At 51.1% G+C, this 26,864-nt stretch overlaps 1 protein-coding gene across 4 annotated transcripts in view; it reads left to right on the plus strand.

The window, feature by feature from the left end:
* Positions 1-26,864, plus strand: part of MAP4K3 (mitogen-activated protein kinase kinase kinase kinase 3) — a 2,398,077-nt gene that overhangs the window by 1,183,133 nt on the left and 1,188,080 nt on the right. For all 4 annotated transcript variants that reach the window (XM_069606874.1, XM_069606875.1, XM_069606876.1 and 1 more), the window contains one exon: positions 1,896-1,954. In XM_069606874.1, coding sequence (XP_069462975.1) covers positions 1,896-1,954 — 59 coding nt within the window. The remainder of the gene's footprint in view (positions 1-1,895; positions 1,955-26,864) is intronic.

Raw genomic sequence — 26,864 nt, forward strand, 5'->3', positions numbered from 1 at the left:
TTAACTTCTGCATCCCATGCGTGGAGCTGCGTGAAATCCGATCTTGCCTTAGTACGTTTTTTCTCCCGATATATCTCTAATAGACTTGTGTACTCAATTTGTTCCAATTCTGTTTTATTTTCTAGTGCTTTCCTTAGTGAGATGATATTATTCTCACTTAGTCTTAGTCTGTTACGACCAGGACCTACTTCAAGAGTCGGTGCTTCATTGGCGGCTGGCCTTCTAGGTTTATTTGATTTCAAATACAGTTTTACTAAGAAGTGATCGCTGACCTTCATATCAATGATTTTAAGAGACAAGACCTCGCATCTAAGGGTTCCGTCTACGAACATGTAGTCAAGTGTTGAACTTTGCCAAAGTCTTCGCCAGGTTGGATGGGCCGGAATGTCCCCTGGCGTGTTGCCATTCAGCAACTGTAAGTTCCAAGCTTTCATTTCTTGCATCCATCGCCTGGCTGCCTGTTCACCATAGGTTACTTTTTCTTCAAGGGAGTTATTTATAATAGACAGACAATTTATGTTTAGGTCTCCATATACTAAGATGTTTATATCCTTTTCATTCCTTTTAATATTGCAAATTAATTCTGAAATGGTTTCCATGAAGTTGTCTAATAATATTGCTGTATGTTGCCAATATATATTAATCAGTATTAGTAGATTATCTTTATTCACGTATCTCTCTGGCAGTTTCATTTTGCACACTTGTATATATGGTGACACAATGGTATGATGGATGCCACTTCAACAAACAGCGTTTCTTCTCTTCCACTCGCTCGGTGTGGCAGCGTGCTGCCTCTCAACTGCACTTTGCCTTGGTTCTCTGAGGTACACCATTGGCGGCTTCTCGTCAGGGTTTTTCTTTGGCCCTCTGAGGTACTCTGTTGGCATTTCCCAATGGGAGCAGGACTGTTCTGGCTACTAGTCTGCATTGCCTGGCTGCACTTCCCTAGTGCACCCCGTAGGCTGGGACGCAGCATCTAGCCTGCTTTCTTCCAGGTTGGCCACACCTCCTGCACATGTTTCAGCGTAGTTGAACTCTGCGGGCTTCACAGAAGCGCTCTCCTGATTGGATCCTTCCACAACGCCCCTTTAATGGGGCTGGCTTCCTTGCTTTCCTGCTCTGTTCCATAGAAGTTGGTCAGAGAATTGGCCAGATGCCTTGTCAGCTATCACTGAAGTTTTTATATCAGATTCATACACCCTAGCGTCTGCATACCCCATCAAGATGTTAGTGTCTGGGGAGGGATGGTGGCTTATCCTCCGCTTTGGGGCTTTCCTGTCCTCTAAGGGGGTGTCCTCTTCAGAGGGATCCCACTTACTCTTTTATCTTAAGGTGGTGATAAATGTAGCAGGCTCACCTCCCTAGTGCTATAGGGGCTGGGTCCCCATGGGGATAGCTGACATTCTCCTTGGATTTGTCACACAAGTCATTGATCGACTGTACTAGAATCAGTCTTGGAACTACATCAGAAGTGTGTGAAATTGACTTAACCAATATAGTATTGTCAAAACATCTGGGCTCCATGTCACAAAGAATATTGTCTTATCTGTGTTGAAGGCTTTTTTTCCATAAAGCCTAATGCTTAAATCACCAGATTTCACTTAATCTTGAATATGAAATTACTCATTTACAAGATCATTGTTTTTAACACTCAGACTGTGTGGTTTGAGGAGGCTCATATTACACAGGGCAATCCGACTTGACTAATTTTCTTCATTGTGTTTGTGGCCCATCCAAATTTGTGCATGTAATGTTTGAGCTCGGTGTTTAATCACAATTAACATACAGAAGTTCAATCAACCCATAATCATTCTGAAACATAACCTTTTCACATTTGTTTTATTTTCTTTTAGTCTGGCATTCTAATTTGGCTATTTCCATTTTATATTAAACAGGATCTTCAACTAGAATATGGGCAGGGACCCCATGGTGGTTACTTCTTGGGTGCCAACAAGTAAGTGCAAATATCAAAACCATCACATTGGATTGTAAGAGAATTCTGTATTTTTAGAAAATCTATAGGGTTTAAGTATTTATTACATGACAGACTGCAAAAACGTTGTGTTAAGGTAGCATTGAATTGCAGCTGAAATAGAAATAAATGTGCAGCCGGTTCCCTATATTCTGATTTCCTTCGTCTGGTGAGGCATAAAAAACTTTGGGACAATGCTTCATATTCCAAACTCTGCCCTAATGTATGATCCAAACAGTTGAAAACTGGTGTTATGTGGTAAGTGTACAGCTTAAGACCGAACATGCTTGATAGTATAAAACTACTTTTATGCTTCACCACTATGCCCCTTCTGCCCACATAATCATTTGGGAGTAGTTTTATCTAACTATTTTACTGGGGTTTTATAAGGCTCCAGCCATAGGCAGGGCTATTGTATTGCACCCCAAGTGCATGGAGGATAGAGAGGTTAGAAATCAGTTCATTCACATGCTCAAGGAACATTACAATCAGTAAAGTAAAAAAAGGGAGGGAAGGTGAGGACGGGGGGCAATCGCTAAGTGCATAAACAAAAATCACAATTGCATGAAACATACCAAGATTGCGATACCTCAAAGTACAACAATAATGTAAAACAAAAAAGAAAGGGGAAGAGCTTGATAGTAAGATATCTCAGAAATACAGTTTCTCCAGCATGGGGTCTGGCATGGATTCACATGCTCATGAATATTCCCCGTCGTCGGGCTGGGAATCCTCGGTAAAGAAAAAACCAGTATCAGTTTCGTTTCTGATCTGTCTTTCGTAGTAATAACCAATCACTGGTCTCTGCGTCATACTGACCACAGCCAATGACTGCCCTCTACCTAAGCACCGCCTCCGGCAGCCATCTTCAGATTTTTACCGCACGTTCATGTGTTGGGATCCTCGTGCTATTGCTCTCGAGCGTTAGTGCTATTTTTTCGCGCTTTTTCACAAAAAACTTCGATTCTTTCGGTCAAAAGAGCCTCAAGCTCCACCGATCCTACATCCGATCAACGGGGACCCGTGTCGGATTCGTCTGTGCCCCTCAAGGGTGAAGATTTCGTCGAGCTACACTTCGGAGGACTCCAGAAGCTTCTCAGGCCCGGTCTCGGAGATGGCCCAGGAGAAGGGAAGCTCGACGCCCGGAAAGCTGTTCAGGGTCTGCCCTGGATGCCAGCTGCAGAACGTCTTTAAGGAGGACGAACACTCTTTCTGCCTTTACTGCCTTCATGAGGACAAAACGCACGTGGAGAAGGACTGTGCGTTTTGCGGCAACATGTCGGAACGGACCATGAAGGACCGTCATCAACGTCTCGCCAACTGGCTGGAGGGTAAGAGCCCGTCTGGCGAGAAGAAGAAGAAATCAGAGCGGTCTTCTAAGACCTTTGAGGGCGCCCCGGCGACGGGGGCCCAACATAAGGCCAAGCACCGCGAGTCCGCTGGCACCGGGAGCGCCGAACGGTCGGGCTCTACGGGCGCCAGGCAGGGCGCACCCTCCCCGGCACCATCAACCACGAGCCAACGCTCTGGGTCGGGTAGAGGAAGGCCGAGCACCCGGCGAAGCTCCTGGAGAGGCCCCGGTCGAGCTCTAAGGCAGAGGAGGAGCGTGGCAGTGCCCCCTCCCTCAAGGATAAGGCGGTGAGCGCACCTAAGGTGGTGAAGGCCTTGATCCATCCGACCAAGCCCTCTATCGAAACGGTCGCGGCGGCCCTGGCTCAGCCTGTGGAGGCTGCACCAGTGGTGGCGACCTCAGGGCCCAGAATCTCCCTGCCTCCTCGGAGGCAGTCTTCTTTTGTGCCCATCGATAGGACCCCCGTGAAACCCTCCGTGGGGAAGAAGAAGGGGGGGGCAGGGCGTCGTCGTAGATTCGGCCTCAACCTCAGAAGAGGAGCTGATCGAGGTCTTAAGCCACGGCCTAGGCGTGGAACAAGGCCAGCCCGTCGGAATGGACCCCGACGCAGGTGACGACGACGACATCGTCGAGGATACCGACGGGGCCCCTGCTCGCCCGTCGGATTCCCCTCTGCCAGCGCCGCAAGACAACTCGGCGGCCATTTTGTTGGCCATACAGTCCTTATGCTCCGAGATAAGGACGAGGCTACCGTTACCGACGGAGGAACCTCTCCCGTCGGGGGATCCAGAACCGGGACCTTCTGGTGTTCCCCCTACCAAGAAAAGAAGGATCCATCCACCACCTCCTTTTCAACCGTCGCGCCCCGTCCAGCCCTCCTCTCCGTCCACCCGAGGGGATGATACGGGGACTGACACGGCAGCGACGGGTACGGACGACGAGGCATACGACGAGGATATTCCGTCGTCGCCTCCCACCAGGGCTTCTCCGCCCGACGAGATCGGATCTTTCCACTCCATGATCTCCAGGGCTTCCGAGCTTTTCCAACTCTGCCCTGAGGAGAAGAAAAAGGAAGGCTTCCTTTATCAGCGGCGCGAGGCCAAGAGGAAGACGGTCCTCGCAGTGCCTCTGTTGGACGACATTTGGGATGAGGGCCTTTCCCTCCTCAAGAACCCTTCCACGACGCCAGCTAGAAGAGACCGGTACGAGAAGAAGTACCGGGTCCCTGACACGGCCCCCCTATGCCTCCGGGCGCAGCCTACCCCGGATTCCGTCGTCTCCGCGGCAGCCAGGAAGAAAGCGGGGGGGGGTGCGGCCTCCACATCGACTTCCCCGCCGGACGGCGAGGGAAAGAAATTGGATGCTATGGGACGTAGAGTCATCTAGTCGGCAGCGACGACGATTAAAGCGGCCAACGCCTTGGCTATCGTGGCCCGCTACGACAGGGAGCTCTGGTACAAGATAGCTCCCCTGCTGGATTTTCTGCCGGACGACAAGAGGGCGGAGGCCCTGGAGATCCTGCAGGAAGGTGAGGTGGCCTCGGACCACGCCATCACCGTGGCGACGGACATCGCCGACACTGGGTTCCGCCAGCTGGGCAACGGCGTTTGCCTTCGACGTCGTGGATGGCTCAAAGCTACGGACTTCCGGCAGGACGTCCAGACCAGAGTCCTGGACATGCCCTTCGACGGGAACAACCTGTTTGGCAAGACAGTGGACGATTCCCTTCAGGCCATCAAGGCGGATACTGAGACGGCCCGGGCCCTTGGAGTCCTGCAGCAACGACGGACGCCCTTTCGGAGCGGCGGAGGCAAGGGTGCCTCCAAAGGTTCCGGCGGCGGTTTCGCTTCCTACCGTCAAGCGGCCCGCTCGTCGTCGCAAGAGGCCTACAGAGGACGAGGCAAGTCTAGCGGACTCCGCCGTCGTCGCCAAGGAGGTCAAGGCGGCAAGGCCGCGTCCAAGCAGGATTGAACCGGCCGTGGGGTCGGGCCCCCACCGAAGCACCCCGGTGGGAGGCCGGCTGGCGGGCTTCGTCAGCGTGTGGGAGTCCATCTCCACCGACCGTTGGGTGCTGGACGCCCTGGCCCGGGGCCACGCGCTCGAGTTTCTAAGAAGGTGCCCGCGCGTCCCCCCCGTGGCCAGGAAAGAACTTCACGTCCCTCAACTTCTCCTGGAGGTAAAGGCGATGCTCAGAAAGGGCGCCATCAAACTCGTCCCAAAGAGGCTACGGGGCTCCGGAGTCTACTCGAGATACTTCCTCGTGAAGAAGAAGACGGGAGGATGGCGCCCCATTCTAGACCTGCGTCGTCTGAACAAGTTCATCAAGGGGCAGAAGTTCCGGATGGTCACCCTCCAGCACGTCCTGGGTCAGCTGGAGGAAGGAGACTTCCTATCGTCGTTGGATTTGGAGGATGCCTACTTCCACATTCCCATCCTAAAGGGGCACCGAAAATTCCTCAGATTCGTGGTCCAAGGGCGTCATTACCAGTTCAAAGCCCTTCCCTTCGGACTACGGTCGGCACCCAGGGTATTCACCAAGTGCCTCGCACCGGTGGCGGCGCAGCTGCGCCGCGAGGGGATTCACGTCTACCCCTACCTGGACGACTGGCTCATCCGTGCCAAGACGAGGGAGCTCGCCGTGGTCCACACGGCAAGGACCGTCCAACTCCTCACGGACCTGGGATTCTCCGTGAACTACGCCAAATCCCACCTGGTGCCCGCGCAAGTCGCACTGTTTCTGGGAGCGAGGCTCGACACAGTGTCTCTTCTGGCCTCCCCGTCGGAGGACAGGACCAGGACCATCTTGGGCAAGGTGCAACGGATGTTGGTGGCCGACGCGGCCAAAGTGAGGTCCATCAAGTCCCTCCTCGGGATGATGTCTTCCTGCATCTACCTCATTCCCATGTGCAGGCTCCGGATGCGCCCGTTGCAAGAATTCCTGGATGCACGCTGGATCCAGACGACGGGCAGCTTCGAGGAAAGGATCAAGCTCGACGAGAGTTTCCGACGAGCAATACGGTGGTGGGGCACCCGCGCGCATCTGACGGCAGGCATGGACTTCCAGACCCCAGACCACCAGGAGACTGTGACCACGGATGCCTCCCTGGAAGGGTGGGGAGCGCACACCGAAAATCTGCACGCAAGGGGACTCTGGCTCCCGACGGAGAAGTCCCTGCATATCAACGTCCTGGAGCTCCGTGCAGTGTTTTGGGCCCTCAGGTCCTTCCTTCCGTCCCTCAAGGGCAAGGTGGTGAGGATCTTCACCGACAACACCACCACCATGTTTTACATCAGGAAACAGGGCGGAACCAGGTCCCCAGCGCTGTCCAAGGAGGCGCAGGACCTGTGGCATTGGGCCGTCGCCCAAGGGATTTTTCTGGTGCCGTTTCATCTGGCAGGGATAAAAAACACCATCGCCGACTCACTCAGCAGGGAGCTGCGCTCGTGCCACGAGTGGGAACTACGGCAGGATCTGGTGGATCGCCTCTTCCGACGGTGGGGCACACCCCAGATCGACCTGTTCGCGACGGCGACGAACACCAAGTGCCGGAGGTTCGCCAGCAGGTTTCCCCAGACGAGGAGCATGGGCGATGCTTTCTCGTTCCCCTGGGAGGGCCTGTTACTCTACGCGTTCCCTCCATTGCCTCTGCTAATCCGGCTCGTCAACCAGCTCAAGAGGTCACGGTGCAGGATGATCCTCGTCGCACCTGCGTGGCCGAGGCAGATATGGTTCCCGGACCTTCTGGACTTGTCAGCGTCCCCGCCGATCAAGCTGCCGGCGGACGCGGATCTACTCTCCAGGGTAGGAGGCGCCATCCTCCACCACGACCCGAAGTCGCTGAACTTGCAGGCCTGGCTCCTGCAGCGCTAGAGTTTGGAGGATACGACATACCGGCCGATTGCAGAGAGGTTCTTGCAAAGGCCAGGGCGTCCTCGACTCTTAAATGCTACGGACACAAATGGAAGAGGTTCTCTGTCTGGTGCCACGCACAGAAGATTAACCCTCTACGGATTACGGCTCCCCAGGTACTGCCGTGCCTGCTGACGCTGGCCAATGCTGCTCTGGCACACACGTCCATCAAGATTCATCTTGCTGCGATCTCCCGATACACCAGAACCACGGGGCGGACGTCCTTGTGGTCTCATCGTCTGGTGAAAGAGTTCATGAAGGGACTGTTCAGATCGTTCCCGCCGGTGAAGGCTCTGGCCCCGGCGTGGAAGCTCAACGTGGTGCTGACCAAGCTCATGGGACCTCCGTTCGAGCCTCTGCACTCGGCCCCGTTGAAGTTTCTATCGTGGAAAACAGCTTTTCTTGTGGCCATCACCTCCGCACGACGAGTGGGAGAGATCCAGGCCCTTTCCTGCAAGGCCCCGTACTTGACTTTCCACGACACGAGGGTAGTGCTCAGGACGCACCCCTCCTTCATGCCCAAGGTACCGTCGGACTTCCATCTCAACGAACCCTTGGTGTTACCTGTGTTCTTCCCGTCGCCTTCGTCGCCGGCTGAGAGGACTTTGCACTCGTTGGATGTAGCTAGAGCGCTGAAGTTCTACGTGGACCGCACGAAGGGTTTTCGGAAGACGTCACAACTCTTTGTGAACTTTGGACCTGTCAATCAGAGGAAGGCTCTCTCGAAGGCTTCCATCTCCAGATGGCTCTCCGGCTGTATCATGTACTGCCACCGGTTGGCAAACCGACCGCTGCCTGGCCGTCCGAGAGCCCATTCCACCAGAGCGATCGCAGCTACCACGGCGTTCCTATCTGGTGTGCCCCTGCTGGACATATGCAGGGCTGCTACGTGGAGGTCGACGCACACCTTCACGAGATTCTACTGCGTCGACCGGGATTCCAGGGAGGAGTCCAGGGTCGGCCAAGCAGTGCTGCGCAACCTGTTCGCCTGAGGTGAGCCTGGTGAGGAGGTAAGATGCTTAATGTTGAGTTGATGTGATGCTTAATGTTGAGCCTTTGCCACCTCCCGTGGTTGTGCATGTGTGTACTGCTATGTATTCTTTATTCATGAGCATGTGAATCCATGCCAGACCCCATGCTGGAGAAGGAACAAGTTACTTACCTGTAACTGTTGTTCTCCAGCATGGGTCTGGCATGGATTCACATGCGAACCCTCCCGCCTACCCCTCTGCGGCTCTTCACTTGGTCATACTGCCACTTCACGTGCTTCCAAATCTGAAGATGGCTGCCGGAGGCGGTGCTTAGGTAGAGGGCAGTCATTGGCTGTGGTCAGTATGACGCAGAGACCAGTGATTGGTTATTACTACGAAAGACAGATCAGAAACGAAACTGATACTGGTTTTTTCTTTACCGAGGATTCCCAGCCTGACGACGGGGAATATTCATGAGCATGTGAATCCATGCCAGACCCATGCTGGAGAACAACAGTTACAGGTAAGTAACTTGTTCCATAAATAAGGAGGCATTTTGGTGGGCTACTTCTGGATAATGACCAGTGATATATCTATACTCATCAGTCAAGACTGTTTTCTTGAAGAGGAAGGTCTTGAGTCTTTTATGGAAGTGGAGGTGGTTATGCACTTTTCCGATGGTAGCGGGTAAAAAAAAAAATCACTCCATAGGCATGTTTCTGAAGCTCCAGTGCTTAAGAAGCAAACACTAGAGCTGTGGGGCATGTGTATTTTGAGTGTCTTGGCGGGTATGATTGCTTTACTTTATACTCTGCAAATAAGGCAGAGTGTTTTAAAGGCAATGTGTAGTCTGATAGGTAGCCAATGTATGGGTAGAAGAGCAGGTGAGATTTGATACCTGTGTTTGAGCGTCTGGATAAGTCTTGCAGCTTTATTCTGGATCACTTGTTGTTAATGTGCATGGTAATATGGAGCCCTAAGAGGGGTCGGTAACAGTCAAGGCGTGAAAGAACCAACATACGGGTGACTTGCACTTTTTGAGACATATTGCGCGGGAGTATGCCCATCAGAACGTGTAGCTGAAAACGTGATTTCTTTGTGTATTCATGACACTGATGCTTAAAATACAGAAGACTGTCAAAGTCAAAACCACAGACTGCGCCAACAGTATTGGGGAGCATCCTAGGTATGGAGACCATGGAGAAGGGCGAACAAGGATGGAGTTACCTAATTAGATGATTTCAATCTTAAGTGTTTTCAAGCAGAATTTATTGTCTTTTGTCCAATCCAGGATCCGGAGCAGTTTTTCGGATATGTGATGGCGAGCAGGTGAACAATTCAGAAATGTAAGGTGTTCTGAGCATCATCTCCATAGGTTTGAAAAATGGTCACATATGGCAGCCAGTGTCTGGCATTAAACAGCAATGGTGATGGGATTGAGCTTTGAGGGACTCCTCACTTTTGGATGTTACACTTCAATAAGAAGAAGCCAGATGTGACCTGAATATTTATGTTGGAGAAGAAAGAGCTCAGGCTGAGAGCATAGCCTGAAATGCCAAATTAGGTTTCTAGGCAGCAGCGGAGAGTTATATGGTTGACAGCGTTGCAAGCCACCAAGAGGTCAAGAAGAATGAGAAAGGAAGAGTGATTGGCGTTTAGTGATGACAGGATATCCTCCCTTATGAAAAGAAATGCTAATGTGCGCAGTGGGTCCTGGTGAGGCAGAGAGCAGAGTGGTGCTACATTTGGAGTCTGTTTTCACTGGCATCTGAACCTCCTGGAGGCAGTCCTTAAAGTCCTTAAAGATCCCATCTATGGTGTTCAGGTGGGCTGGCTCCATTGGCTACACTTTTTCCAACGTGTTTGCCTGTAGTTCCGCCCTCCCTCTCCGCTGCCTGCCCGATACTGAAAGGTAGCGGTCTCTGGTCCTTGCGCACACCTCAAGCCCCCCCCCCCCCCCCCTTCCCTGCCTCACTTCAGTTCTGCTCGGAACTCCCGACAAACACTGACAAGCCAACTAATTCTGCCTAACCCGCCTGAGCGGTCCAACGGACGTAACATCGGTTGAATTCTAACCTTTTGGAGCTTCTGCACACTAACTTGATGATCTCATTTCTTTCTGTGAATTCAATATGGTGGCCCGCACAAGCCGAAGAAGTCGGGGGTATAGCGTCTCCCAAGACAGATATAACGATAGTGCAGCCTGTTGAAAACTCAAAAAAAAGTACTGGCTATTCAGCCTGGAAAGACAAGATTCGCCAATTGCGTATCCTATCAGGAAGAAGTAATTGCAGAATTACTAACCAACCTTGGCCAGGGAGTCCAGCAGGCTGTCCAAGATTTAGTAAAAAGGGTAAACGGGACAGTGGAGGATAGGCATCTGCCCCAAATATGCCATCAGCCAAGGACCAACAGATGCTCTCCAGTAGTGTGCCAAAAGATTACCGACTTCTTTAAAAAGTCGGTTTCAAGTACGGAAGTAAGATATATTGCTAGACCTAAAGCAACTGCTTTAGTAGACTGCTCCCATGTGAACAATCTCAGCATGATACTTTGCTGAATCTCTGGTATTTGAACCGGCCCCCGCACTTGATTTAAGTGTCATGCAACAATCCTGTGACTCATCGGCCTTGTGCTCACAGGTTGACCTTATAGACTTGCTGGAAAAAAGAACATACGGGGCAGCACTCTATGGAGACTGGGATCTACAACCTCCCCTTATGAAAGAGCGGGACTGCATCATACTTATTTGGACCTTGATGACAGAATTCGCTTAACCTCACCAACTATCTCAGTCCTAAATATGGTTCTTAGCTTTTTTGCGGCTCTATATGACAACATCCACAAAGAGGTTAAAACTAATTCCAACTTTCTGGAGTCCATAGCAAGAAAGTTGGATCTTATGGGGGACATATTATGCTCCCTTACCTCAGCACCTCCAACCGAGTCACTCCATGAGCAGCAAAAGATCTCTGAGCCCATAGTGCACTCTTTGTATTTTCTCCTTTTGAAGTTCAATACATATCGTCTTTGAAAGAAAACGTAATACTCCAGTCTAGAAATACAAAAGGACAGCCAATATCGCAAATTATCCCACATACAAAAATGTGTATCTTGATGACGCTGGCGACATCCCTGCTTCCGTTCACAAGCTTGTGAGACGAAACAGCTCTGGTAGGCCCATTATATAGTTGCGTTAACTACGCATTTCAGTAAAACCACCCCGAAGTTCGGCATAGTGTCGGATGTTTTTAAAACTAAGTATAACAAATATGTAACTGTGAAAATGCCCATGGTTTACACTAGATCTTTAGATAACCATACATTGGATGTTAAGGACTATATTTCAGATCAACACATAGATATCATGTTCCTTGCAGAAACATGGTTGCAGGACTCCAGCGGACCAAACATACACTTGGACACCCCTTGCCCCGCTCGGTTATATAATTTAGGAAATTCCCTAGATTGGGTAATCTCTAGAAATGTGTTACTTGGCTCGACCTGTATTCGACTTTGTATCTGTTCTGACCATTTCATGATGAGCATCTCCATGACAATGCCATACCCTCCCCCTACGTGACCTAATATCGTCAAAAGGGTGACTAGTAGGAATAAAGTAAATGCAATTGGATTTGAACAGTGTCTGGTGGAGTTGATGGCTACCACCTCTGAGGGAAGATTCTCCCCATCTTTTAGTGGCTAAATGCGATGAAGTAGTATTAAAATAATTGTACAGGGTTGCACCTGTCAAGATGTAAGCTTCTCTGTGAATTGTCAATTAAGAAATGGTTCATGCCAGCCATATTTGCTCGTAAGAAAGAAAAAAGGAAAGCAGGAAGATTATGGCATAAAAATCAGCTGCAGGTGCACAGAGAGACTTGGAAGTCTCTAGACAAGCTGTATCGGCAGGAAATTCTGCAAGCCCAAAAAACGTTTTGCACCATCAGATCCAGATTGCCGAGAACAACTCTAAGAAGTTGTTTGAGATCCTGCGAGATTTAGAGAAACCGAACTCTTTGACCGGTTTTCCCCCAATACAGATTGTGAAGCGGTGCAAAAGGCATTTGCTGATAAAATCTTGGCTGCCCATTCCCAAATGTGAGAAATCTTAGCCAGTGACACATTTGAAACTAATCGGAAGTCAAGTATCATTTTCTCCTTTAAACCAATCTCTGAAGATGTTCTCGTAAAGTTGGTAAGTAAAACCTACAACTTGTGAAGGGGAAATTCTTCCCGCTAAAATAATCTTGGAACATCTCAACCTCTTTTTGCCCTTCCTGGTTCGCTTTGTCAATGTTACATTCAGAGATTGTTGCATAACTGATTCACAAAAAAGTGGCAGTACACCCAACTGTTAAAAAAAAATCAGGGTTGGACCAGAAGGTCTATTCTAATTATAGGCCTATCACAAATGTTCTATTCCTCATTTAGGTGGTGGACAAGGTGGCCACCTCTCAACTGTAAGAACATATGGAAAAGTCAGAAAGTCTACATTCCAGACAATCGGGCTTTAGATTTCACCATGGCAGTGAAAGTTCCATGTTGGATCTACAGAGTGAAATTCTTAAGATCGTGGACAATAGTAAGGCTGACTTGTTGATGCTGCAGGATTTATCCTCTGCTTTCGGCCTTGTGGACCACCGGAAACTGGTGGATTGCCTGTAAAACATTGCTAGCTGCTCTGAAAAGGCAGCCCTTTGGATTGAATCCTTCTTACATAATAGGATGTCTACAATTATTTGGGGTGAGGCTAGATCCAAGCCAGAGAAGCTGCAATATGGTGTACCACAGGGCGCCTTCCTGTCGCCGCCGCTCTTCAATATATCCTGTCCTCTGTGTGATCTTCTCGACTCTCTTGGAGTGAGTTTTTCAAACTACGCTGACGTTACCCAGCTGATCATCAATCTCAGCAGGAATTCCGAAAAAGACCGGGACCTCATTACCATAATCTACAATAGCATTCAGAGTTGGATGGCAAACCATGGCATGTGCTTCAACACAGCCAAAACTGAATTACTGATTTTTGGCTCCACCCAGGCACGCACAAAAGTGGAGCGTGTGTATTCAAGTTTTGTCATCCAAAACCAGCCCATAAATGTCTCTAAAGTCAAAACTCTGGGAGTTGTTTTAGAAGCTTCATTAAGCTTAGAAGCCCAAGTCCAACAGACCATAAATAAGGCACAATATTCTCGAAGACTACTCAGATTAGTCAAACCTTTCGTATCAGAGATACATTGCACCACCATAGTTGGGGCCTTAATTATGCCATGCATTGACTATTGTAGTGCACTCCTCGTTGGCGACGGCAGGGGCTGTTGGCAAAGACTACAAATACTGCAGAATGATGCTATTTTATGATGTGATAATTTATTTATATAGCGCCTATACACAATGTGTTTCAAAGCGCTTCAAGGCAAGGGAGAGAACAAGGGAAAATACAATGATATTCCTACAGGCCATGAACATTAAGGTTGTGAAATTAACTATCGTACTCTGCATGACGACATTTCAGATAATGCAAGAGTTAAGACAAAGATAAGGAAGGGAGGGGGAGAGTTGGAAGGAAATGGAAATAGACTGGCGACTACCGTACTAGGCCCGGCGACATTTCTGGTAGAGCTGGAGAAAAACAAAAGGTGAGGGAGAGGGGTGCAAAAAGGGAGGGGAGGAACAAAACAAGTGACTATTGTACTAGGCCTGACAACATTTCAGATAGTGTTGGAGGGGGGAGGGGAACAAGTAAGGGGAGGGTGGAAGAGACAGACAAGGTTGCTATCATACCAGGTCCAGGGATAATTCTGATAAGAGTAAGTGCATAGAAGAAAGTAAGGGGAGTAGGGGAGGAGATAGGAAAAGGGAGAAAGGAAGAGGAGGAGAGAACGGAGGGTAAGCAGTTAAAAAGAGTGGAGAAGCAAGAGAGCGAATACAATTGCAGGAGTCAGTAGTAACGGATAATGTTGCAAGCCAAGATGAAGATGGGAACAGCATGATTCAGGGCCACCATGAGTACAAGATGCAAAGGAAATCCAGCATGAGAGTTTAGAAAGGGTGACGCACCGTGAATGAATGAAGTCCATAAAGTCAAATTCAGCATTGGCCACAAGACAGTGATGGTGAAACCAGACTGTATCAGGACGACTCCTGCAGAAGTAGGCTGGAGGGGAGGGGGAGCAGAGTAGAAGTATCAAGCAAAACAGGCAACACCTGTGTGCATTATTAAATGGGTTTCCAGAAGAGAACACATCACTGAGCACCGTGGCAGCTAGGGTCCGCTTTAAAGTTTGCAATATTGTGCACAAGTGCTTATATGGTCAGGCGTCCATTTACCTCAAGGGCACAATCAGAGTTCACTGCCCTACGAGAGTAACCAGATCTAGTGATCTTGTCCGCCTGGCCGTTACAATGAGTAAATGTGTAAAGGGTCTGAGAAAATCTTTTCAGTTACAGGCCGCATTTCTGTTGAATGGTCTCCCTAAACACCTAGCTGTGGAAAAAAAACCACTTGGTCTTCAGGAAAAGACTGAAGACCGTTCTCTTCGAGTAACTTTTATCTAATTCTGTGTTTCTCTTTTCTGCTTCTGCGCCCTGATGCCTGCCGGCATTCGGCGCCTTATAAATATAAAAATAAATAAATAGTAGTTGGGGACTCTGTGTAAGAGGAAGGATCCTCGAGCACAGGCTTCATGGCTCAGGATTCAGGAATAGAGCGCATTGCCCCCGGCAGAACCGGTGGAGACCCACGATAGTGTTATTGAACACAGTGATGTGTTGGAGATTTGTGCCACTGCTATTCCCCGGAAGGGTGCAAGTTTGTGTGCCTCTAGAAAGAAGTTGAAAAAAAACGGCAAAAAAGAAAAAATGTTACATCGAAGAAGTACTTGAGAAAACTAACTATCATGGAATCGAATTTCAGAAGCTCCAGTCAGAATCAACCAACGGGCGCAGAGTCAGTCAGTGGATCGGCCCAATCCTGGGAGGTGCAGCGGCGAGTAGCACCTTCCATTGAGAATGTAAATGTTATGGAAAAAGAGGATGCCATTCTCCAAAGTAAAAATACAAAAAATCATACATAAAATCGAATTGTTTAGAAAATGACACAATATTATGCATAACACATTCAACATTCTCTCCAGAGTCGCTTTGAGCTACTTAACAATAGTGTGGATAAACATTTATCACGCTATGTTTCTCTAGGCCAACTTGTACAAGTTTCTGTCCTATTTCGCTTTAATCTGTTGGACATTCATCAGGGGCAAAATGTGTGCATCATGAGGTGGCTTGCAGTAGATTCCAACTCTCTAGCACTCTGGTCTTCCTGAGAATCCCTATAGGCATAAAGACACAGGTTAAATAAACTTCCACAGTCTTGTAATTAGACCGAACAATATGAACCCTTACCCTAAAGGGTTTGCAGGTGTATTATTTAATATACCTGGGTGGTATTGTTGTGTAACTTCTGCCGACCGCCTGCAGCCATGTGTTGCTACTAGCTGACTTCCTGTTTGGAGATGTATCTGCCTAACTTGCTCTCCCTCACCTAGAAGGAAAAAACAACCTTTCTAGTAAGGTTTTCTTGTATGATTTTTTTTTTTAATACTGTTATTTTGTGTAGAATTAATATTTATTAATATAAAATTGGGCAATTTGTTTTCTATATGAAATTGGGCAATTTGTTTTCTATATGAAATTGGTGACACTTGGAAAGTCTATTTTGTTTGAGGCTAACCCAAGGGATTGATGGGGATATAAGTAGTAACACCCACCATTTGACCTTCCTTTGGTTTATCTAAAGAAAGCATTAGTCCACAGACGACTCTCCAGAAAGACAGGGACGTTTTCTGTCTATATCCGCTTCAGCAGAGAAGTGGGAAGAATTTTGCACAGCTCCTGCCATAAAACCTTTTTTAAGACTTCTGCCTTTCGTCACCACTAAAGGGGCGTCTGTCACACCATTTGCAAGAATGGTACGCAATTACTTCAGATGCATGGGCACTTCAGGTAGTCTCTCAGAGTTACTGCCTCACCTTTTAAAAGTGCCCTCAAGATAGGCCCCCCCTTAGTTCCAAGATGGCGTTGAGTGTGAGAGGATGCGCGTGAGCTCTCCCCCCGCCGGGCCAGAAGTAAATGTACTGGAGCAAGTGATCCGGGGCGTCAATGACTGGAGTCCGGTGCCACCTGTAGAGAGTGCAGTGCTGGGCGGTGCCCCACCGGCGTCCCGACCGAGAAGCTGCGAGGTGAAGGCGAGCTGTGTGCCGGCCCTTGGCGGGCAGAGTGGTGGGCAGGCCCCGAGGCAGAGAGAAGCGGCGACAATGCGGCTGCGTTTCAGGTGGCAGCTGCGTGATTGAGGGGCTCGGAGCGGAGGTCCGGCTGTAGTCAGGGAGCCCCCCCCCGCCGTGAATTTGCCGACGAGGAGCTGCGGCCGCAAAGGAGATCTGGGTGATCTCGGCTGCCCCCCCACCCCCCGAGGCTGAGGAAGGCAGCGTCTGTGCGGCTCCAGGCCAGGAGGAGGCCGCAGGGCGGAGGGGCACCCCGCATTCTGCAGCGCGGCGGTCCTGCTCCCAAACCCCCCCCCCCCTACCCCTGTGATAGCAGCAGCAAAGCGACATCCTCCAGGCAAGTGCCGGGCCGAGGGGGAGAGTGGGGCTGGCGACGGATGATGGTGGCTGAGCACCCTGAATGGCTCCGGCAGATATCTCTTGCCCCCCCACCCCCGCCCCCCCTCCCAAAAGAAGAAGAGGGAGCACAGCGCCCGCATAGTGAACCCTGCGCCTGGGTGAAAGATTGGCAGAGGCACCAGGGAGACAAAGACCCACCGAGAGCGGACCCCTCCCCTCCCCCTTTGGGACCACTGTGACAGAGAGGGCCTGGTGAAGCGGTCTCCCCAGCATTGCGATCCGGTCCCGACCAGCATACTTGCAAGGAGGGGGCATCCAAGCGGGGCCCCTCACATGCCGCTGTGGTACCTGGGAATCACTGGCAGTCGAGGGACTCTGCGGGACTGCTGGGGGTGATTTCCCATTGCCGCTCATTTGCACCCTTGGGTGCTGCCGTAATTAAGCCACGTCGGACGTGGAGGAGGATTTGAGCGCCAATGTCCAAGACGAGAACAAGGCCCACACAGCACTCACATTCCCCCCCACAACACTCACATTCCCCCCCACAACGAAGACAGCATAAGAGTCTGAGGCAGCTTTGGAGTTCGGGGACCGCAAGCCCACTGAATAGAGAGCCTGAGGCCATACCTGACCGCGAGGGGCAGAAAATGGGGGAAGAGATCCTAACTAAGAAGGACATGCAATCCTGCTTCAAAAATCTGCAGAATCAGTTCCTGGCGTCGGTGCAGGAGCAGTTTCACATCCTGAGGGAGGATATGAGACAATCATTGCAGGAGGTGCAAGCAGATCTGGCCAAGGTCGAGGAGAGAACGGATGGCCTTGAAAGAGCAGTCCACCAAATGGAAGATGAAGCAAAGAAATCGGATGAGGCCTGGGAGCAGCTGGCGAGAGCGGTGCACAATCTCGAGCTCCAATGTGAGGATCTGGAGAACAGGTCCCGATGCTCAAATATACGAATTAAAAACCTGCCTGAGTCTGTTACAGACGGCGACCTCAGGGCGACTGTCTCTCAGCTATTTTTGGACATCCTGGGTGAGGACCGAGATTCCCAGATGGGGATGGATAGAATACACAGGGTGGGCCCACGGTGACTGCCAGAACCAGGAGCAAGACCCCGGGATGTCTTGGTTGCTATGACAAGCTATATAAAAAAGAACAGATAATGTGAAAAGCACGACTCTGCCCGAGTCGCGGTCAACGGCCACGAGGTCCAACTGTATCAGGATCTCGCACAAGTGACTTTCCTAAAGAGAAGACAGATGGGGCCAGTCGTCCAACACCTCAAGGATAAATAGATTAATTATAAGTCGACCTTCCCTTTTGGGCTGCTCTTCATGTGGGAGGGGGCACAGCAAAGAATTGTGATATGGGAGGAGGGGGGAACAGTTACTGGGCATTGCATAGGAGCGAGGAGAGTACCCGAAGCATGTGAGTGAGAACCCTCAGGGCCCTAGAAAGTTGGACGGATGGCAGACTGTCGAGAAGAAGCACAGAGGACGGAGGAGATGAGGAACACACAGGTTGGACTCTCGTGCAACCTCCTAGGGATATGCCTCAGAATGTGCGTGGGGGGGAGAAAGGAGGAACCTCATGAATGGGGGTATAAAGGAACAAAGGATGACGACCGGATCACGATAGTTTGCGCAGCCCGAATAGGGCGAAATTTTGGTATATGGAGAAGCCAGTAGCGAGATTTAGGACTCCCCGCACAAGTTACCTGAGAAGTGACAGAGGTATGGAGCGAGGGGCAGCACGCTCCGATGCTACTAATAACCAGGCCCAACTCAGGTGGGACGGGTGGGGGACTAGAGGGTGGGTAGGGGGAAGAATCTGATGATGGGATCTCTTTTGGGGTGGCAGTTCAAGTTCTGCAGGACTATAACTATAAGCAAGGACTACACATGGATAGAAGCAAAGGAAGGGGGGATCGACATCCTCTCGCACAATGTGCGGGGTATGAACACACCGATTAAGCAGAAAAAACTGGAGTGGCAAGCCTGGAGAGAGAGGGTGCAAGGATTCTAATGTATCAGGAAAAACATGTTCGCAAAAGAGACAAGGGCAAAATTAGAATTAGAGGTGCCTCTCAAGTGTACCAAGCGAATGCGGAAGAAAAAAGAGCAGGGGTTCTCATAGCCATTCAAGGTGGTCTGGGGGCACAGGTGAAGGACTGGCTGGCCGACAAGGAGGGGAGATTTCTCTTCTTGAATGTTGTGATTGAGGGAGCAAGTCTCAGCCTTGCATCTGTCTGTGCCAAATTAAAGTCAATACAGCTTTTTGAAAGAAACCTTGGCAAAGCTGGAGACCTTTGCGACGGGAGAGAACATTTTGGGTGGGGACCTGAATCTGGCCTGGGGTCCGGTGAAGGATCGGATCTCAGGGTTGAGTTCATACATGCAATCCCCATCCAAAGCCCTGATATCGATGGTGAACGCACTGGTGCTGCACGATGTCTGGCGAATCAAGAGAGGTGATGCTCAAGGATTGACGCATTATTTCCATGTCCACAATTTACAATCTCAAATTGACTAATACTACTACGTCCCGTCCCCTTTCCTCGATACTTATGGAGATCTCTCCGTCCTGTGGGACGGGATCGGAGCACTTTGTAAAAAGCATACCAAAAAATGTTTTTTTTCAAAAATGTGTCCTTCCTCTCTTTCTTACGCGGGGCCAGGCACGCAGCTGTAACCCCGCCCACCTTGGCTCCGCCCCACGCATCGCCCATCAGTCCTTTTCTCTGCTCGTTCGCGACTGGACGCACTTGCATCCTCGGAGGATATTCTTCCCTTTTTTCTTCTCTGGCTCTCGCTAGCGATCGTTTACTAGTCTGTCTGTCGTTCAAACTAGACTTTCCAGATTGCTCTTCGTGTCATCGACGCTTCGCAAGGGCGGATCCCCATCCTCTTTGTCTAGAGTGTTTGGGTCCGGATCACCGTTGGGACACCTGTTTTTGCTGCGACTCCCTCTCGGTCCGGGCACTTCAACGTCAGTTTGAGCGGTGGGAGGTGTTCTGGCGAACTCCTCCTTCGCATTTTCAGGCGTTCATCGACGAAAAGAAGAAACACCCGGTAAGTTCTTTACTTTTCAGAGCACCCCGTCCGGGGGATACCTTTCCGGGTGCCTCCCGGACAGGGAGGGGCGTTGATCGCTCTGTTACCGGGGATTGCCCTGAGGTGCCCGTTGGGCCTAATAATTGTACCGGAGTTTTCTCCGAGGGTCACCGTAAGGGGCCTGTGGATACCAGAGCATGCTCCGAGGCCCCTCCTGTGGGGGCTGTTTGTGGACCCAGTTCTACTGAGTCGTGGGGTACCGGAGCTCGCTCTGAGGACTCTGTCGGCTTCCTTCAAAATAAGACCGGGGTGTGACCCGAGGCCTTGGCTGGGCTTGCTGTCACCGAACGGATGTTCGAGGCCCGCACAGATAAGGCTGTTACCGGACCCGAGGTCCGTCGTACAGAGGCTAAAGCGACCAACCGTTCCGAGAGGCCTGGGAAGGCCTTATCGGTGAAAGCTGTTTCTCACCGTTCCCGCTCTTGCGGCGACAACAGACCTGTTGAGGGGCAAAGAAGCAAAGCTCTTCTTTTACCGGCAGTGCCGAGGTCCTTCCTTCGAAGGCTAATTTGGCGGTTGGTATGTCACAGAAACATTCAGGCCTCACAGTGCCGACTCTGCCGAGGTCCCTTATGTTAAGGCTAAAGTTAAGATCCCTGATCCATCGACTGGGACCCCTGCCTCATTTCCTCACGTGCCGCTGTTGCCCTCAGGTGATGACAAAATGGCGCCCGTTACTGCCACGACTGCGGTGGCCATTTTGGGTGCTGGCCCTACAACTACGCCATCTGCCTCAGGTGGAACACAGAGTCCCTTGTGCGCATCCTTATCGGCCAGTTTATGATTGGAACGCCCGGATGCCCCTTCCGCACTCTGTTTCCTTGCCTGTGGGGTCGGCACTGTTGTTTTATGTGGATACGTCGATGGAGGGGCCGGTGTGCAACCCTTCCCTGTTACGTCCCTGGCATTATCCTCCTCATGAGAGGCTGCCTCAGGTTCCAAAGCAGTCCCTGGAGGAAGCCTTTTCCAGTACATTTTAAACGCTCATACGTACCGACCCCATGAGGGAATATTTCAAAGGGCTTTTTAGGGAGATATGTCCGCCCGCGCCTCCGGCTCCACCCGTTCCTCCAGTGGTTCTGCCGGCGCCTCCCTTTCCCACGGTGCCTTCCCTGACTCTTCTGCCTTTGCCACCATTGTCCCCCGTGGACAAGGCAGCGCCCGACGCTGCTCAGCAAGATCCTGACCTGTCGGATGACGCGCAAGGCGATCAGGACAACAAGGACCTGCCCCGCTCTATTGGAGCTTTCCATGACCGGGCACTGGACATGATGGCTTTCTTAGATGTTCCGGTGCCCAAAGCACCCGCTCCACAGGAGGATGTGCTTTCTGGAGCGTTCACCCTATCTCCCTTGGAGCGTACCGGCCTGTTCTTGCAGAAGGACGTTCTGGCCGAGGTCCATAGGGTCTGGGAGAAACCACACTCTGGACTTTTCGTCAATACGAAAATTGACACGCGCTACAGGCTGCATTCTTCGGAAGAGGTGGCCCTGTCGTCTTTTCCGCCCCCCTCCTCCACCGTGGTGGCTGCGGCCACTTTGCAGTCCAGGCCTGCAGCAGCCTCTTTCATGACGGCTACTCAGTTTATGGGAAAGGAGGATAAGCTCCTTGACTCCCTTGGGAGGAAGATTTTCGCCAACTCGGCCTTGCAGCTCAGGCAGGCCAATGCCGAACTGGTGTTAGCGGGGGCTAATATGCAGATGTGGAAAGGTCTGTCTGAGTTTGAGGAGTTCATCCCGGTCGAGAAACTGGAAGACTTTAAGGGGGGATTGGCTGGGGTCCTGGCCCAGGATCTCCTGGAGGCTGCGGCTCATCACGTGGACACCTCGGCTCGGGGCCTTATGCTGGGGGTTGATCTCACGGCAGGCGTGGCTACATGCCACTAAATTCTCAAGAGGTACAGGACAAGGTGTTGGACCTTCCGTTCGATGATAAGGAGCTCTTTCATTCCTCAACAGACGTAGAGCTCACCAAGACAAAGGATAGCACTAAAAACGGCTAAGTCCTTGTCGGTCCTTGTTAAGACCCTCTTCAAAACCGAGAGACCGCTGTCGCAAAGCCGACCCTCCTCTGGCTTTAGGGGCTTCCTTGACTGGAAATCTGAGTGGATACCCCCTCGGGGAATAACCGCCGCAGGCAGCAACGGACTCGGTTTTTCTCCCGCTCCTCAGCCTCCTCTTCAGGTTCAGGTGGCAACACCGCCGAAATATCTGCAAAATGAGGGTTTTATGCGCTCGCACGAGACACCGGTGGGAGGACGCATCGCGTCTCATTGGGAGGGGTGGCAGACCATCACCGAAGACAGATGGGTCTTGTCAGTTGCTCGGGCGGGCTTCCACTTACCCCTACTCCCTACCCCACCCTTCAACCCTCCCTTTCAGCTGTCGGGCTTGCCCTCCCTCAAAGCCGAGGTTCAGAGGCTTTTGGACCTCAGAGCTGTGGAACCCGTTCTCTGCGGGGAACGAGGGGAGGGCTTCTACTCCTGGCTGTTTACGGTGCCCAAACCCAACCAGGCTGGCCTGCGCACCATCCTAGACCTTTCCCAGTTCAATCTTTTCCTACCCCAAGAGAAATTCAAGATGATCACGCACAGCCAGATACGGGCCTCCTTGCAGATGGGCGATTGGCTCAGTGTGGTGGATCTTCAGGATGCCTACATGCATATTCTGATTTGGAATCCACACAGGAGATGGCTCAGTTTCTCTTTGGGAGAGGAGCACTTCCAGTTTCGAGTGCTTCCTTTTGGCCTCAGCTCGGCGCCGCGTGCCTTCACGAAGATGTCGGTGATTGCGGCCTATCTTCGTCTGCAGGGTATCCATGTGTATCCGTATTTGGACGACTGGCTCTTGCGCAGCCCTTGTCCGATGAAAGCAACGGCAATCTTCAGTCTCTCCTTCAGCTCCTGTTCCATCTTGGGCTGTCGGTGAACTGGTGGAAAATCTTCCATGACGGTCTCTCAGGACTTGATTTTCCTGGGTTTTCGCTGGAACACGATCGACTGCAGAGTGTACCTGACCGGGGACAGGATGGCGGATCTGTTAGCCACGTGTTAGATGTTTTCGCAGACGGAGAGCATGTCGGCCTGGTGGTTCCAGAGGCTTCTGGGCCTCATGGCCTCATGCGTGTTGGCTCTTCCTCTTGCTCGTCTCAAGATGAGGTAGACCCAGGTGGCTCTTCGGAGTTCTTGGCGTCCGGCTGTGGACCCGGATTCCAAGCTGATAATGATTCCGGCTTCCATGAGAGGGGACCTGGAATGGTGGTCATCTCTCAGCAACCTGTCGGTGGGTGCCGGGTTTCAGGACCCAGTCCCTACGGTGACGATCACGACCGACTCCTCCCTCATGGGGTGGGGTGCGACTTTAGATCCTCTTCAGGTCTCGGATCTCTGGTCGCCTCAGGACAAGCTCCTCCACATAAATCATTTAGAGCTTCTGGCAATCTTCCTAGCGTTCAGGGCGTTCAGAACGATCATAGCCACCAAGGTGGTCTGTATACGCACGGACAATGTGGTGTCGATGTATTGCATCAACAAGCAAGGGGGAACCAATTCTCCTCTCGTGGACCTGTCTATCCAGATTTGGGAGTGGGCTGTGCTTCATGGTGTTTGGCTGCTGGCAGTGCACATCCTGGGCCAGCTGAATGTCACAGCGGATGCTCTCAGCCGGCGAACAGTGGTCAGCTACGAGTGGCAGTTGAAGGCAGAGGTCCTCTCATGGATTTTCTTGCGTTGGGGCACAACGGAGGTGGACCTCTTCGCTACGGCGGTAAACGAGAAGCTTCCTCAGTATGTGTAAGGATCACCTGGTATCCACGGGGACGTCACTCAGCCTGTTCTGATCTCTTACGACCTCAAACCCTTCCCTGGAGTCTACTCGACTGGAGACTGGGCCTGAAACACAGGATTGGTAGAGTTTAACTCCCAATTGTCTCTGTGTGCTTGAACCCCTTCTTCGCCGGGGCCCAACCCTTCCCTTTGATCCACAGCTCACCTTGTTTTCTTGGTGTGCTCTCCGTCCTGCTTTCAGCGCAGGGGCGCATTGATTGATGCAGGCTTGTTGCTGCCTAGTTACTTCACTGGCAAGAGTCCGACAGGTAAGTATGAGTCTTTTGAACAGTTCTCTAACTTCGTTCCTTTCCTTCCTTAGATGATGGCCGGCGTCCGGGGATGGCGACGTGCTGCTGAGATGAGTAGCGCTGAATGTGAGTGAGAGCGCGATGCGTAATACGACCCATTCGTATTTGTATTGAACGGAGTTCTTTTTCGCGCAATGCAACCCTTTCGTATTTGTATTGAACTGAGTTCTTTTTCTGTGTCTTTTAGGTGCTGTGACATTTTCAGCGTGGATTCCGGTTATGAAGAAGAAATGCGGTGAGTAAGCGCGGGATGCGGCGCCTCTAGATGTTTCCACGCTACCCTGGAGTGTCACTTCCCTCTTGCAGATGTATGAGAAGTTCCAAAGACAGAGTTCCCCCAGAGCGGCTGGGATTCAACGTTTGAAGCTCGTACAGTCTTTAAAAATAAGAAAATGCTTACTAATGCCTTTTTTCTGTTCTTTTCCCTTTTCCCTAGGAAGCGGCGTGCCGGGATGGTAATGACACCGCCAAAGATGCCCGAAGAACAGAAGGAGCGTTAGCTGATGGGCAGAAGCGCCGCAAGGTAAGGCTGTTCCTAATGGTGTTCTTGTTATTGCAGGAGCTGAGCGCAGAAGAAAGATGCAGGCCTACTGGAGACCGATCCGAACGCGGTGAGTGTCACGCTGCAGGTGCAGAAAACACAAAGCATGTTTCTCAGCCTGGGCGTGGCTTAAATAGTCTCTGGGTATCCCAGGTGTCTCTGGGCTGAACCACACCCAAAAGACTAGACTGCACATGCAGTTTTGGGAACCGAAATATGTGGGGGCATCCATCTTGACCCCATCAATGCACTACTAGTCCAATCCCCAATGTTATCCTATGGGAGCGAGTGAGTCTGGTGCCACAAGCGCCAAGTCTGACTCCAAGTGGGTCTTTGAAGGGATGGAGAGGCTCTTGAGGGCCATGTAGGTGATCGCGGCCTGGCTCCAGCCTGACATCTTGGAGGGCTGGGGACATGAGGGGCAGGAATCATGACAGTATGCCTCCAGAGGGGGGCTGGGAGCCTCTTCTCTGGGGGATGCACTCGAGATTCCATGGCACATGAGAGCTTGCGCCTTCCCGCCTCTAGTCCATTGAGCAATTTGGAAGCTGAAGAACTCGGTGAACTGTTCACTTCTGCTCATAGCTCTGTGGTGGCTGGCCAGGTTTTGGTTCTCAGAATTTCAACACCGGTCGGTGTATCTGCCGATCAGGTTACCAGTGACCCCCGATCTTCTTTATCAGGGGGAACAGCAGATGTGGCACCCCTCCCCACAATCGCTCAGCTTGACGGCATGGTGCCTGAGTTCAAGTCTTTAGAACATCTTAACTTGTCTGCGGATAACATGGTATTATCCAGGCAGCCAGGAAACCCTTGACTAGATCCCAATACAGAAGAAAATGGCTCAGGTTCTGTCATTGGTGTTTGGAGAAACAGTTGGACCCAAGCGGGGGCTACGATTGACGTGCTGCTGGCCTTCGTATCCTTCCTAGCAGAGTCGGGTGTTCACGTTCTGTCACGCAGAACCTACCTTTCAGCGGTCTCCGCTTTCTTTTACGGACCAATGTTCTTACTTTCTGGGTAATCCAGTGGTTAAGAGGCACGCCTCTACCCTCCAATTCGTAGCCCCCACCCACCGTGGGATCTAAATGTAGTCCTGATGGCTTTGTGCCACAAGCCTTTTGAACTAATGGCCACGGTGGACCTCAAGTACGTATCCTGGAAAGTGTCCTTTTTGGTCGCCGTTACGTTAGCAAGGTGGGTGAGAGCTCCAGGCCTTGTCGGTGGAGCATCCCTTTTTGGTCTTTCACAAGGATAAGGTAGTCCTACGGACGAATCCTGCTTTCCTGCCAAAGGCGGTAACTGAATTCCATCTGAATCAGTCGATCTCCCTGCTGGTCTTTTTTCCGAACCCTACCTCAGAGGTTGTCTTGATGTCAGAAGGGCTCTTAAGTTCTATCTGGACAGAACTTCCGAGCTTAGGAGTTCTTCTCAACTGTTTGACTTTTGGTAACCCTCAGGGTAAGCAGGCGTCTAAGGCGACTATTTCCTGGTGGATCGCCGCCTGCATTACGGAGTCTTTCACCGTCCTAGGGCTGAAGCACACCAGGTGCGGGGCAAGGCAGCCGCGGTTGCTTTTCAGAAATATGTCCCCTGGGAGTCCATCGCTAGTGCAGCTACTTGGGCCTCCCTGTCTGCTTTTTGTAAGCATTATTGTCTTGACATGAGCTCAAGAGCTGATGCACAGTTTGGTCAGGCTGTGCTGAAGAACCTTTTTCAGTAAGGGGTATTTCCATCCACCCGTAGTTCCTGTAAGGAGTTCTTGGGAATCTCCCATAAGTATGGAGGAAAGGGGACGGGACATAGGAGTATAACCAGGTTACTCACCGTAGTGACCACCTTACTCCTAGTCCATAGTCCCCTTTCCTCCATACTTATGGGAGTATGTCCCATAAGTATGTCCCGTAAACCCGCCGTCCCCTCTAATAAGGTTCCTCTGTTATTGCCAATAGGTCTCTGACCTGGAGATAGAAAAGGACTGATGGGTGATGCGCGGGGCAGAGCCAAGGTGGGCGGGGTTATGGCCGCGTGACGGACCCCGCGTAAAAAAGAGAGGAAGGACAACATTTTGAATTTGTTTTTTTTTTCCGGATGCTTTTTACAAAGTGCTCCGGTCCCGTCCCACAGGACAGGGAGATGTCCCTAAGTATGGAGGAAAGGGGACTATGGACTAGGAGTAAGGTGGTCACTACGGTGAGTACCCTGGTTAATCTGGGTGTCCACAGTGTTGCTGGGGAAAATGGAAGACATTAAT

The sequence above is a fragment of the Ambystoma mexicanum genome, chromosome 4p (assembly GCF_040938575.1).
Source record: "Ambystoma mexicanum isolate Mex_15411 chromosome 4p, UKY_AmexF1_1, whole genome shotgun sequence".
Lineage (NCBI taxonomy): Eukaryota > Metazoa > Chordata > Amphibia > Caudata > Ambystomatidae > Ambystoma > Ambystoma mexicanum.